Source organism: Cervus canadensis, chromosome 24, assembly GCF_019320065.1.
Source record: "Cervus canadensis isolate Bull #8, Minnesota chromosome 24, ASM1932006v1, whole genome shotgun sequence".
In the NCBI taxonomy this organism is placed as follows: domain Eukaryota; kingdom Metazoa; phylum Chordata; class Mammalia; order Artiodactyla; family Cervidae; genus Cervus; species Cervus canadensis.
In genome coordinates, this window is record NC_057409.1 from 22911183 (window position 1) to 22923769 (window position 12587).

General features: G+C 45.9%; 1 protein-coding gene across 3 annotated transcripts in view; it reads left to right on the forward strand.

Moving 5' to 3' along the window:
• The window catches only part of SERPINE2 (serpin family E member 2), a 64411-nt gene that overhangs the window by 37280 nt on the left and 14544 nt on the right, over positions 1–12587 (forward strand). For all 3 annotated transcript variants that reach the window (XM_043445495.1, XM_043445496.1, XM_043445494.1), the window contains exons 3-4: positions 2313–2540; positions 8204–8401. In XM_043445495.1, coding sequence (XP_043301430.1) covers positions 2313–2540; positions 8204–8401 — 426 coding nt within the window. The remainder of the gene's footprint in view (positions 1–2312; positions 2541–8203; positions 8402–12587) is intronic.

A 12587-nucleotide genomic window follows, 5' to 3' on the forward strand; every position in this document is an offset into this window, starting at 1 on the left:
TAAACTTAGGAGCTTACATCTCCAAGCGTTGTCACTCAGCCTTAGCTCAGGTTTTCTCACCCGAGTCCCCGTCCACCACCTCCCCAGGGCGTGGGGTACGGGGGGCAGCACTGGTCTTTGGCACCAGCAGGCGCCGTGACCTTGAACAAGTCCTTTCTCACATCTGGTTCGTGGTTGCTTTATTGGGAAGTGAGTGTGCTTTCGCACCCACGTTCTTCCTCTCCCACTGGCCATCAGGTTCTAGGAATCTTGACCCTTTTGACCCTGGGAGCAGAGAGATGGGGGTTTGGGAGCTTGCGCGCCTCCCTCTGCACCCCAGCTAGATTCTTCTCCAAGCAGCCTCCTCTGGGGCCACCAGCCCCAGAGGCCTACCCGCCCCCACCCCCTTACGCTGGCCCCTACTCTTGTTTGCATAGCGTGAAACCTCCGCTTGAGTTTGCAGTTCATTCACCTGTTGGAAGCGCAGGAGGACTAAATGCTTGGAACACGCTGTGCTGCCCTCGTTGGAAGCCCACAGAACTCTTGGTGATTTATAACTTCAGAGCGAACCACCCATAGGGTTCCTGGCCTCTCCCAGGGCCGGTCAGGCTCTGCCGGCCAACACCATTTCAAAAGAGCGACTAGATTCTTGTTTGTTTTCCCGCCGAGCCACATCCGTGTCAGGTAGTATTTCTAAAATGTTGACAATATTGGTCGGTGGGCAACCTCCCCCGACCCAAAGTCACTCACCGTCAGTTCACACGACAGACTCATCCTGGAGAGCCTGCGTGGGCTGTCAGGCCTTGGTTTGGGGTCAGCCTCTGGGAACTCAGGATGGTGGTACACTGGCTGTGGAGGGAGGTGAGATAGTCCGGGGCAGGGGAGGAGGACTTGCCCTGACCTCTTCTGAGGAGGGGGCCGGGGCCCGTAGAGGAGGCCGTGCAGCTGAAAGGAATGAGTGCCAGGATTGGGCCCTGACGTCGGCTGGTCCCTTCATCATATAGGGGGCCTGCCCGTCCTGCTGGGCCTGCCCCTCAGAACCCATGAGGGGTGGGGTCCCCAGAGGCTTCACAAAGGGCCAGACTGTGGGGCTCTCACTTGCCCTCTTCCAGAGTGACCGTCAAGGTGACTCTGCTGGTTGTTTTAGGACAGTGTCATTTTGAAAGGACAGTTAGACAGATCTGTAAGTCGAGCTCTCTGTAGGCACGCATTTCATCCTCTATAACTTCTTTCCCTCTTCTCCATGCCCTGAAACCAAATGGAGCGCGTACAAGTCACTCATGTAAAATAAAGCTTACTGAAAAGTGAAGCCGCTCAGCCGTGTCCGACTCTTTGTGACCCCCATGGACTGTAGCCTACCAGGCTCCTCCATCCATGGGATTTTCCAGGCAAGAATACTGGAGTGGGTTGCCATTTCCTTCTCCAGGAGATCTTCCCAGCCCAGGGATTGAACCCGGGTCTCCCACATTGTAGGCAGACGCTTTACCGTCTGAGCCACCAGGGAAGTCAAAAGTAAAGCTTATGTTGTCATAAAATGAGTCCCCTTATTTGTGAGCTTGGTATCAAGTAAAAATCGCATTGTTCTTGGATGGTGGCGCATGGCAGTTTTTCGTAGTCTTTCTGATGCTTTTTTGACACCTTTTTTTTTTTTTTTTCAAAATAGAGACAAGAAATTGAACTGTTAAATCTTTGTCAGGAAAGGAAATAGCGCTTCAGAAGAAAGAGAGACGGATTAGGGAGAGTCCTTGGGCTGATTCCCCATGGGTACATAAGTGACGAGGGTGCCAGTCTCCCTGCTGCCAAGACCATCTCCCAGGAGAGCGAGCTCTCCACGGAAAAGGTGCAGAGAAGCCCAGGGAGATGCCTGTTTTGGGGCAAGACGTACAGTTGATCTTGTGTGTCTGTGTGCTCAGTCATGTCTGATGCTTTGCGATCCATGGACTGACTGTAGCCCGCCAGACCCCTCTGTCCACGGGATTTCCCAGGCGAGAATACTGTAGTCGCTTGCCATTTCCTTCTCCAGGAGATCTTCCCAACTCAGGGATCGAACTTGCATCTCCTGCATTGGCAGGCAGATTCTTTACCACTGAGCCATCTGGGAAGCCCGCAGTTGATCTTGAGGGGTTGTTAACGGTTATATGTCATTTCCCACCCTCCCCTCTTTTCTTAACAGGAGACCTCTGAAAAATCAGATGATTTAGTCTCTTGCTCCTCATACTCATCTTTTTTATTATACTATCCTTATTTTTCATACTGTAGACAATATTTTAAAAAAAAAAGAAAGCCTTAAATTCTTACGGAAACATCGCTGCATTTTTTCTTTTCTGTTTCAGGAGTCGGTAAGATGTTAAAGAAGATCAACAAGGCCATCGTCTCCAAGAAGAATAAAGACATTGTGACGGTGGCCAACGCCGTGTTTGTGAAGAACGACTCTAAGATGGAAGTGCCCTTCGTCACGAGGAACAAGGACGTGTTCCAGTGTGAAGTCCGCAACGCGGACTTCGAGGACCCGGCCTCCGCCTGTGCATCCATCAACGCGTGGGTCAGGAACGAGACGCAGGGTGAGTGGCCTCGGGTCCCGGGGACGAGTAGGGTGGTTTTCTGCTTTGTGGACGAAGGCGTGAGTCAGGCTCTGAGACCCTACCTGGGGTCAGTGGCCCGCCCGTGGTGAAAGCCCTGGACCCCACTGACTGCACCGTCCTTCCCCCTCTTAGCAGCCTCGAGGCTCAGTCTTTCTTCTTCCTTCCCTTTTCCTGCTGTGGGCATAGCTCGTGCCATCCCCACCCCGGGGACTTGTCTCCCTGTGGCTCGGGGACCAGGGCAGAATACAACTCTGGGGATTCTCTTTCTTCCTCGATGCATCTCATGTCCAGGTCCCTGCCCCCGGGCCCTTGTCTGTTCTGCAGATTTTTTTTTGCTCATTTCTTCCTGCTTCTATATTTGCATCCCCCTTACCCAGAATGTGCTTCTCAGCCTTTAAGATTTGGGATTGAGCCTTCCCCACACATTCCTGTCTCTCTTTATTGAAATATAGTTGATGTACAGTATTACATAAGGTACGGGTGTACAGTGTAGCGATTCACAGGTTTTAGAGGTTACACTCCATGTACGGTTATTACAGAGTATTAGCTACATGCCCCGTGCCGTACAATACATCCTTGTAGCGTATTTTCTACATAACAGTTTGGACCTCTCGGCCCCCTGCTCCTGTGTTGCCTCTCTCCTCCCCTTCCTCCCCTCTCGCCTCTGTCATCGCAGGAAGTAGGTGTGTTGGTGGGTTGTGGTTGGCATGTGCTTACACGACCATGCCCTTCATTAGATAGAGCATGTCCACCATGATGGTCATTTGTGCATGTGCGTCCCTTCCCCCGTGAAACTGAAGAAGTGTCTTAAGATCAGTGTTTTTAGCCTGTTCATTTGTGAAGTGCAGTTTCAGGTGGAAACATTCAGGGGGTGGGATAGGTACAGAACAACAGAGAAAATTTAAGGCTAAAAACAGAGATTTGGAAACTGTCTTTCACAAAGTGGGGGGAGTTAAGGTCATCAGAGTGGAAGCAAAAGAGACTCAAAATGGAGAATAAGCCCAAAGAGGAAACTTGGAGAAACTCTGTCTCTTCCGGTCACAGCTCTCAAAAGCATGGTTCCAGCATCAGAATGGCATGTGTTTAGAATTCCGATCCCTGGAACCCCAGTCTGCTAAGGAGAAGCTCAGAGGCAGGGGCCTCGCCTTCTACACTAAAGCAAGTTCTCCCCCAGTCTCCCTCCAGACTTGTCAAGGCAAATATTTGCAAATCACATCAGTGGCTAGAAAAGATGCTCTGGAGGGTGGAGGAGAGCCAGGGTGGTGTTGGTAAACCCGTGCCATCCCTTCTCAACACGACCCTGCACAGTGCAACCTAGGCTCCCATCCTGAAACCACGAAATGGTCAGGAGACCAGCGAGTGGGAGGGGATAAGTGTGATTTCTGAGCCTGTAGGACTGAGAACTGAGGCAGGACGCTTACGGCACTCAGATGCCGAGTGGCTGTGTGATGTGACATCAGACCCCACCTAGTCTCCTGTACTGTGTCCTGGGAGCAGTAAGTCCCGTTTCAGGCGACTTTGAACACACACTGACTCAATGCATTGCTCACAGCATCTGGGGAAAGGAAAGCAGTAAGGCTAGAAAAGTGCTCTTCTACCCTGCAGACCCCACTGTCAAAAAAGGATTTTCATACTCTCTTGAAGTGAAATGCATAGCTCCTGTAACCTATGCACACATACATAAATTTTGAAAAGTTAATATAATGCCAAGCTGTAATACTAGGAAAAACAAAAGTAGTTTATGGATGTAGTTCAATAGGTAAACCCTTGGATACAGCCACCCCTGAATATGCAACAGAATCTTAGAATAAGAATTGACATGGGAATTGACATTCATACTGTGAATTGACAGCCACAAAAGCAGACTGAGTCAGGCCCGCCCTACTGGTGACAGAAAAACCACAGGCTGTGTTACCATCACTGATGCGGTTTTTTCCTAAAACACTGCAAAACTCTTTGTAAATTTCCGACCAAAACAAGTACCGGCTCCTCTTGGTTTGCGTGGTCATCACTTTCCTGGCAAATTCAGTGTCCATCAACAGTACTCAAAATATATGGCAGAAACCAGCACAATACTCTAAAGCAGTTATCCTCCAATTAAAAATAAATTATTAAAAAAAAATACTTTGTGTTTACAACAAGAAAAATGCGGCTCTGGGCTCAGATGACCTTGAGCAGGTTTCTCAGGAACATGACTCTGCAGCGGAGCGTTGGAAAGTTAATGCAGGAAGTAGGACGATTCATTGTGTGGGGCTGTTCTGAACATTACAAGACGGGTAGCATCTCTGGTCACTGTCCACTCAGCCAGAAACACTCCTACAGATTTGCAGATGGCCCCACTCAGAGGCACGTGGCTACATGCGAGGTCTCAGAGAGACCCTGGAGGTAAATCAGTCCACATGTGGAAGACCACCACGTGGAGATGACAAATCCTGCCCTGCAGAGGGTGGGGGAGCTTTCCCAGTGTGCCAGGGATATGGTGATGGCTTGCCTGGGACCCCCTTCTGTGGCCTCGGACTCAGCCATGCCGACCCCCTCCCAGTCTCTCGGCCATCCTGTCTCCAATCACAGACACCCCCGTGCATCCTGCTTCCTGAAATGCTTTCTCTCTCCAGTAGCCCCTGGCCTGTTGATTTCACACTATCTCATGAATGGCATAGCCCTTACACGCGTAAGTGCCTAGTTTGAGTATCAGTTCTGCCACCTACTGGCTGTGTAACATCAGCCTGGTTACTTAACCTCCCTGTGCCTCAGCATCCTCCTCTGTAAAATGGGGAGATGATATAATAGCAGATCCGGGACTTTCCTGATGTCCAGTGATGGGACTTAGCACTTTCACTGCCGAGGGCATGGCTTTGATCCCCGGTGGGGGAACTAAGATCCTGCCAGCATCGTGGTGCAGCAAAAAAAAGAAGAACTGAAGAAAAAAAAGACAGTGGTACCTATTAGAATTCTTATAATAACATTAAGGCTGTTATGGGAATATGAATAGTACTCATAAGGCATTTAACAGAGTGGTTGACACTTTGGAAATAATGTTTGGTGAATGTGAGCTATTTTTACAGTTGTGGACTCAAGTAATCCTTCCTCAAGGAGCCCACCCATCCCTGATCTCACTGACCAGATCGAATCCCCCTCTTACTTGCCTTCACATCCTTAAGTATCCATACTTTCACTGCAGGATATTTATTACAATTGTATTTCCAAGTCACTTATGTAAGCCTCCACCTCGCTCTAATCTATAGCTTTTTGAGGGACAGGGTTTATTTTTGTTTTGGTTTCTTACCTAAAAGAGTTCCTGGCACATGGTAGGCAGGCATCGAAGAAATGAATGCATGGATAGATGGATGGGTGAATAGATGATGGATGCATGTTCATGACAATTATTGATGGGAGGTCCCTCCTTGCCTCTAAACATGCATTTTTTTCTTCTTATTTCTTTGTGTTCCCTTATTATATCTTAGTTCTACCAGTAGCAGTGTTCTTGTTTAGTTGCTAAGTTGTATCTGACCCTTTTGTGACCCCATGGACTGTAGCCCACCAGCCTACTCTGTCCCTGGGATTTGCTAGGCAAGAATAGTGGAGTGAGTTGCCATTTCCTTCTCCAGGGGAACTCCCAGACCCAGCGATTGAACCTGTGCCTCCTGCATTGGCAGGCAGATTCTTTACCACTGAGCCAGCCTAAACCTAGTGGCAATAAGAGGCTTTATTTGTCTCAGGAAAAGGGGCAGAAGAGATTGCTTCAGACTCTTGGTGTGCACCAACAGAAGAGCGAACATAGAATCTTAGGTGTGATTTTTCAATAATGAAAGACAAGGTTCTCTTGTGCAGCTCACAGTTTAGTTGAGGGAGACAGATGTTACGTTTGGCTAGAATAAAACGCTGCAGTGTAATGATAGTGCTGCACCTTGGGTTTTATGGAAACTCCTGGGAGATGGGAGGAGGGTCAGAGAAGAGATACAAGAAGAGGGGACCATTGAGCTGTGTCTCAAAGGTATGTAGCAGTTGGACTGGATAATGGTCCCAGTGAAGGCAAGACACAGCTATTGAGAATCCGACTCGCTGGAGCACAGAATTCTCACTTCCTTCCCACAGGATCCAGTGTTCACAGAGGTCCCTTGCATTGAAAGATGGCTATTTATAGCAGTTGTGTTCCTGCAGATCCTGCTATAAGGGGGCGTTGGCGCCCCCTGGTGTAAGTAAAGAGCAGTGAGGACACTGACTTATTGAGAACCCTGCGGGTCAGGGTATCCATCCCGGTGTTCTCCTTTACCATGACGCACATAAACATCTGTTTATTGTCCATCTGAGTCTCCTTGAGCTTCATTTAAAAGGACTTAAAGCTCTCTGCTGAATTAGATAGTCTTGCTTCTTCAGAAGCTGTTGGTTTTATTCCCACCGTTTAATGTATTGTAACTAGGCATTTATATTAGGTACTTTTTGGATTAAAAGCTACAGTGAACTCATTTTTAATAGTTTTGGTATTAGTGATCTCTCTTAAACCTGTACACACTCACAGAGACAGATACACACACATACACAGGTGCGCACACACACCCACACACAGTTGAATCTTTAAAAGCCAAGCAAGAGGAACCTAAATGAAAATCCAAAGCCTCAGGCAGAGATAGTACTTGAGGGGGATCTTCATGCATTCACAGGAGCATCCTGAAACCACAACAACGATATCTGCTGCTTCACTCCGACACAAACAAGCTGGACCATCCCGATGTCTTGTGAAGAGCTCTTCCTTAACAAATAGTTCTTCCCTACAGACAGACCCTGGTTCTTTTTAATCTCTGTAATATGAGCCTAGATGGATCCCTGACCCATCAATATAGATACCGATTTTAGTCCTACCTCTTCTTTAAGTAGCTTTGTAATAACCAGGGATTCCAAACTAATGCTCCACATTCCTAAAATCTTAAGAGAACTTAAGCGTTTAGCTTTGATAACATTGCATAGGCTGAAGTGTTCCTTTATTTTTAACTGGGATTAAATCAACCCGGGAGTTAAAATAAATCAACATGACAACAGTTTATCTTGTGCCGACCAAAAGCCCTCACTGGCAGCCATACAGATCCTTATTATCAAACACAGAAATGAATTAATGAGTATAGTTTATGTGGATAAGTAAAATGTTCTTAAAACAGGGGGCTTATAGGGAATTAGTTATAAAATAATTTTTTTCAGTGTTTTTGTCTTGTGCTTTTATCAGATATATTCCTTTGATAATTTTTGATGCTATTGTAAGTAGATTTGTTTTCATTTTATTTTTTAGTTGGTCATTGTGAGTGTATAGAAACAGATACAGATTTTTAATATGTTGTTCTTATATCCTACAACTTTAAAAGAATTTCTTGATGAAAAGTTTGTTCTAAATAGAGGGTTTCTGAAGTCTTTTCTGGGTTCACTGATTTTTAATTTGTTTTCAGCTTTTAATTTTTAGTGAGGAAAACAATTAGAAGGACAAGAGGATATTGTGAAAGGTCTTGTAAAAATCTTTGAATTTTTAAACTTTAAAAATCTTTGAATCTTAACACTTGTTAGATTTTTTCATTCCCCCCGATCCCTCAGCTGCCTTTTGCGCTGATGAATGGCCGGTCCCAAGTGTCCCCCGTGTCTGTTCTCTGCCTGCGCAGGTATGATCGACAATCTGCTGTCCCCAGATCTTCTCAACGGCGCCCTCACCAGACTGGTCCTGGTCAACGCGGTGTATTTTAAGGGTTTGTGGAGATCACGGTTTCTGCCTGAGAACACCAAGAAGCGCACGTTTGTGGCAGCTGACGGGAAATCCTACCAAGTGCCCATGCTGGCCCAGCTGTCTGTGTTCCGCTGCGGTGAGTGCACACTGGGTGAGGCTGTGTTCTCGAATGTGCCAGCCTCGGAAAGGGCCTCGCATGCTGTCAATAAGTTCAGGAGCAGTCTGCCTTTTTAGTTTTTAAAAAGGACAGGGGAGGGGAGGGCAGGATTTTTTAAAAGCTCATGGTAAGTCTTGGCATTATTTACAAAGGTTATGTATTAGTATGGACTTTCCTGGTGGCTCAGTGGTAAAGAATCCGCCTGCCACTGCAGCAGACGTGGGTTCGATCCCTGGGTCAGGAAGAACCTCTGGAGAAGGAAATGGCAACCCACTCCAGTATTCTCGCCTGGAAATCCCATGGACAGAGGGGCCTGATGGGCTACAGTCCATGGGGTCGTGAAAGTGTAGGACACCATTTAGTGACTAAACAGCAACATGAAGTATATGTAACACATGCATCACTTTTAGGTTGAAATTTAAAGATAAAAGGGCAATTTAGGACATAAGAAGTATAAATGGACAGTAAACATATGCATGCATTGTCAACTCATCATTAGCAATCTTATATTACCAAATTAAAACTGAAAGTAAAAATTAGATTTCTTTTCCACTGATCAGATTAGCAAAAATTGCAGAGACTGACAAGGCCAGCCCAGTCATGGCTGTGGTGTGGGGCACGTGGATGCCCTTGGGGGGCATCCTTGTGGGGGTGGGAGGGCTGTGGTCTGACTGACTTTCTAGAAGCTGTGCTCCAACAGTTTCACACCAAGGAGTTTATAATCTGAGGATAATTACACACCGGCAACAAATAGAAGCTATATAGGTACACGTAGTGGAACACACATGACAATTAGATTTATATAAGTAGAAAGTTATATAATATGTGGTTGATTTCAGAAAACAAGTTACAGAGCAGCAGATGCTGTTTCATCTCGTTTATGTAAAATACTTTCTATATATTCATACAGTCATGTCTTGGAGGATGTTCAGTAAAATGTTAAGTGGTAGTATTTCAAGTGATTATTTTTTCCTTGAGTTTGAAAATTTTTTAAATGAGCATATGTCAGTTTTATAGTCAAGGGAGAGAAAATGACCCATTTCTGCCTCATTACCACAGAGAACTAAGGCTGGTGATTATTTTATAAACCTGCTTTCATTGAAATACTCATGGTCCAGTTACACTTCCTTTTCATTTATAAGTTAACCTTTATGTGGACATGTGGGTCCCAAGCACTCCATTTGCATGTACAGTATATATTAGATCAGGCTCTTCTCTTCATATCTCTAGCTGCCTAATTCTTTAAATTAAGGAATGACTCATGGGAGGGATGCAATAACCAAAGTCACTTTTCTTCCCCCTTGTCATTTATTAAGCTTCCAGGTGGTGTTTTGTCACTTACTCAGTACATTTTTTTTAAAGATAGTATGTATTTAAAAGTCCTATAGAAAGGTGTCATGCGAAGAAACTGAGGAGAATAAACGTCTCTTGGGAGTTCCCTGGCAGCCCAGTGGTTAGGTCTCCAAACTCTCATGGGTTCAATCCTTGGTCAGAGAACTAAGATCCCACAAGCCACACAGCATGGCCAAAAAAAAAAAAGAGCAAATAAATAAAATTTTAAAAATAGAAGACTGATTTTGTCTATAAATCACTTTCAGGTTACGTTGCCTACATCTTTGGAACACTAGCATTGCCTCTAGCTTCTATCTGAAGAAAAGCTATTTTGTTTTAGATCAGTCTTTGTACATTCTAATAAACCAAATTGGAGAGGGCCTCACTGTATATTTCTATTGCTGAAAAATAATAAGTCAGGAAGGATTGAAATGCAAGGCTTCTGTAGACATACCCATGAAGATGAAAATGTTTGTATTTGTCGGAATTTCTTCAACATATAGGGTGTTTCCTGGGAGTTTTATCTCTAGGTGGCTTCTCAATTAATAAGAGTATGTGTGCGCTTTACAGAAAGTGAGACAAATACATTCTTATGGTCCATGGTGTGGAGGGTCTCTTCCCCGCCTTCTCTGACTCATGTTCTCGCTCCTCCCCTCCCTTCTGAGCCCCCAGGAGGCTGCATCAGTGGGTTTCCTTGCCCCTGGGCTTCCTGTTGGTTGGCTGATGGGGTGACCCAGCAGGTGGTGGAGTCAGGCGTTGGCACCCCAGCGCTCTCCCTGCGTCACCGGGGCCGCCTCATCCCTCCACGCAAGGTCCCCCACTGTCAGGACCTGCCCAAGGGCCCTTTGTCTCGGCCACCACCCCCTCCCCTCGGCCCTCCCCGCCTAAGGCTGGTAATGGCGCTTATGTTTGTGACCCAGGGTACCATCCTATGACTCCTCTGTATTCTGCCCTTGCTTTGTAAGTGGTCCCTCCATGAAACTCCACTTTAATTGCCCCAGTTTGGTGTCCTGCCTGTTCGCCGTTGGACCCTGACTCACCTGTACTGATTTCAAAGTAGACCATGAAAGTCCCATTGGTCCTGTTCCCTCCCAAGTCAACACTGCAAGTGGCCGGGGGCTGTCCTTCCTGCCGCACTTTCTGCACCTGGGATTGGAACCCAGGGCCTTCCATGGACCATACAGTAGAGTCCAGTGGTATTGTCTGTTCCCAGGTTTCCCCCTTTGGCTGGCAAGGCAGTTTTTCATGGAAAGAGGGGGCCAGTTTGTCTTGTGAAGAAAGCCCAGCAGTCCATGGTGGCCGCAGGCAGGCATTTGTTTTCATGACAGTAGACCACCCAGCAGGTCACCCATTTTCTGCCTGTCTCATCACTGTCTGACCCACATGACCAGCCAGGGCTGGGAGGCAGGCGGTCCTGGCAGCTGGTCACTTACACGGCCTCTGGTGCCCGCTGCCTAGCCTCTCATGGGCCTCAGCCTAGCTGAGCCATCCTTGGTCACTTTGCTGGAACATTGCTATTCCATTTACCCATTTATCAGCCTTCCTGACTTTGTGGTATGTCAAGGTCTCTGAGAGGATTCACTTAGTAAAACAGTAAGGGAGAGGATGGAAATAGGAGGGGAAAACCCTTCTGACTTAAGTTCCATAAGCTGTAAGCACTTTGAGGGCAGAAACTTTTCCATTAAAAAAAAAAAGCCTTAAAATTAGTGGAAGTATATTTCACACTCATTGCAAAATCTTCAAACGTAACAGTATATAAGGCAGAAAGAAAATATTCTCCTATAATCCCCTTTCCAGTATAAAAACTCCTATTAAGTGCTTGGTGTATCATTTGAGACCTTTTCTGTGGATATATAAAATAGGTCTGTGCAACTTTTTGCATACATGAGATTACACTATAATTTCTATTCTGTAATCTGTTTTATTAGACAATCTCCCTTAGAAAACTTTATGTCACTTCTTTGTATCTACTTGATCCTTTTATCAGCTACATAGCATTCCACGTATCATAGTATCCTCTGAATGGCCATTTACTTTTTTCCTGTAACAACACTAGAATGAGCATTCTTGTACATGAATCTTTAGATGTTTGTGTTGGAACTGCTGGAGATAATTTCCTTGGGAATTCCCTGTTGGTTCAGTGGTTAGGACGCTGCGCTTCCACTGCCAGGGCCCTGGGTCAGGGAACTAAGATCCCGCAAACCACGCAGCATGGCCAAATGAATAAATCAATAAAGGTAATTTCCTTGGATAGGAATTGCTGAGTCAAAGTTTTTAACAGATTTTTTATTTTTATTGCTATGAGTTTAGACTTAAGAGACTTGCTTGTTTTGAAAAAGACCACAGAAGAATCCAGACATACATGTATATGTATATGTGCACGTGTGTTCTGTGAATATAGAGTATGTTTCCAGTTTCCACTCTCCTCTGAGCATACAGCTCACACCTGTGTGTCCATATTACATCTCTCCTGAGTTGTCTACCAAGTTCTGGTCCCGCAGGTAGACACACTATTGCCCTCACCATCTGGTTCTCTCCGCAGTATTCCCTCGCCCACCAAATGGCACCAGTACTCAACCACATCTCCTTCTCCATCAACTCTCCCCAGACTCCCTTTCCATTGCAGCCTGATTGTAGACTACTATGTACAGTGGATCAACGTGTGCTTCTTTTTCTCAAATATGTATTTCGATTTCTACTTAAGAATAGCCTCAACAGTTCCTTAAGAAGTCTGAAATCCACAAAGTTGCTTGTAGTAGAAGTAATTAGACGGACTTTTGTATACAAAGCTTTCCTGATACTGAATATTTTTTTACAGGCTGAGAAGGGTTCT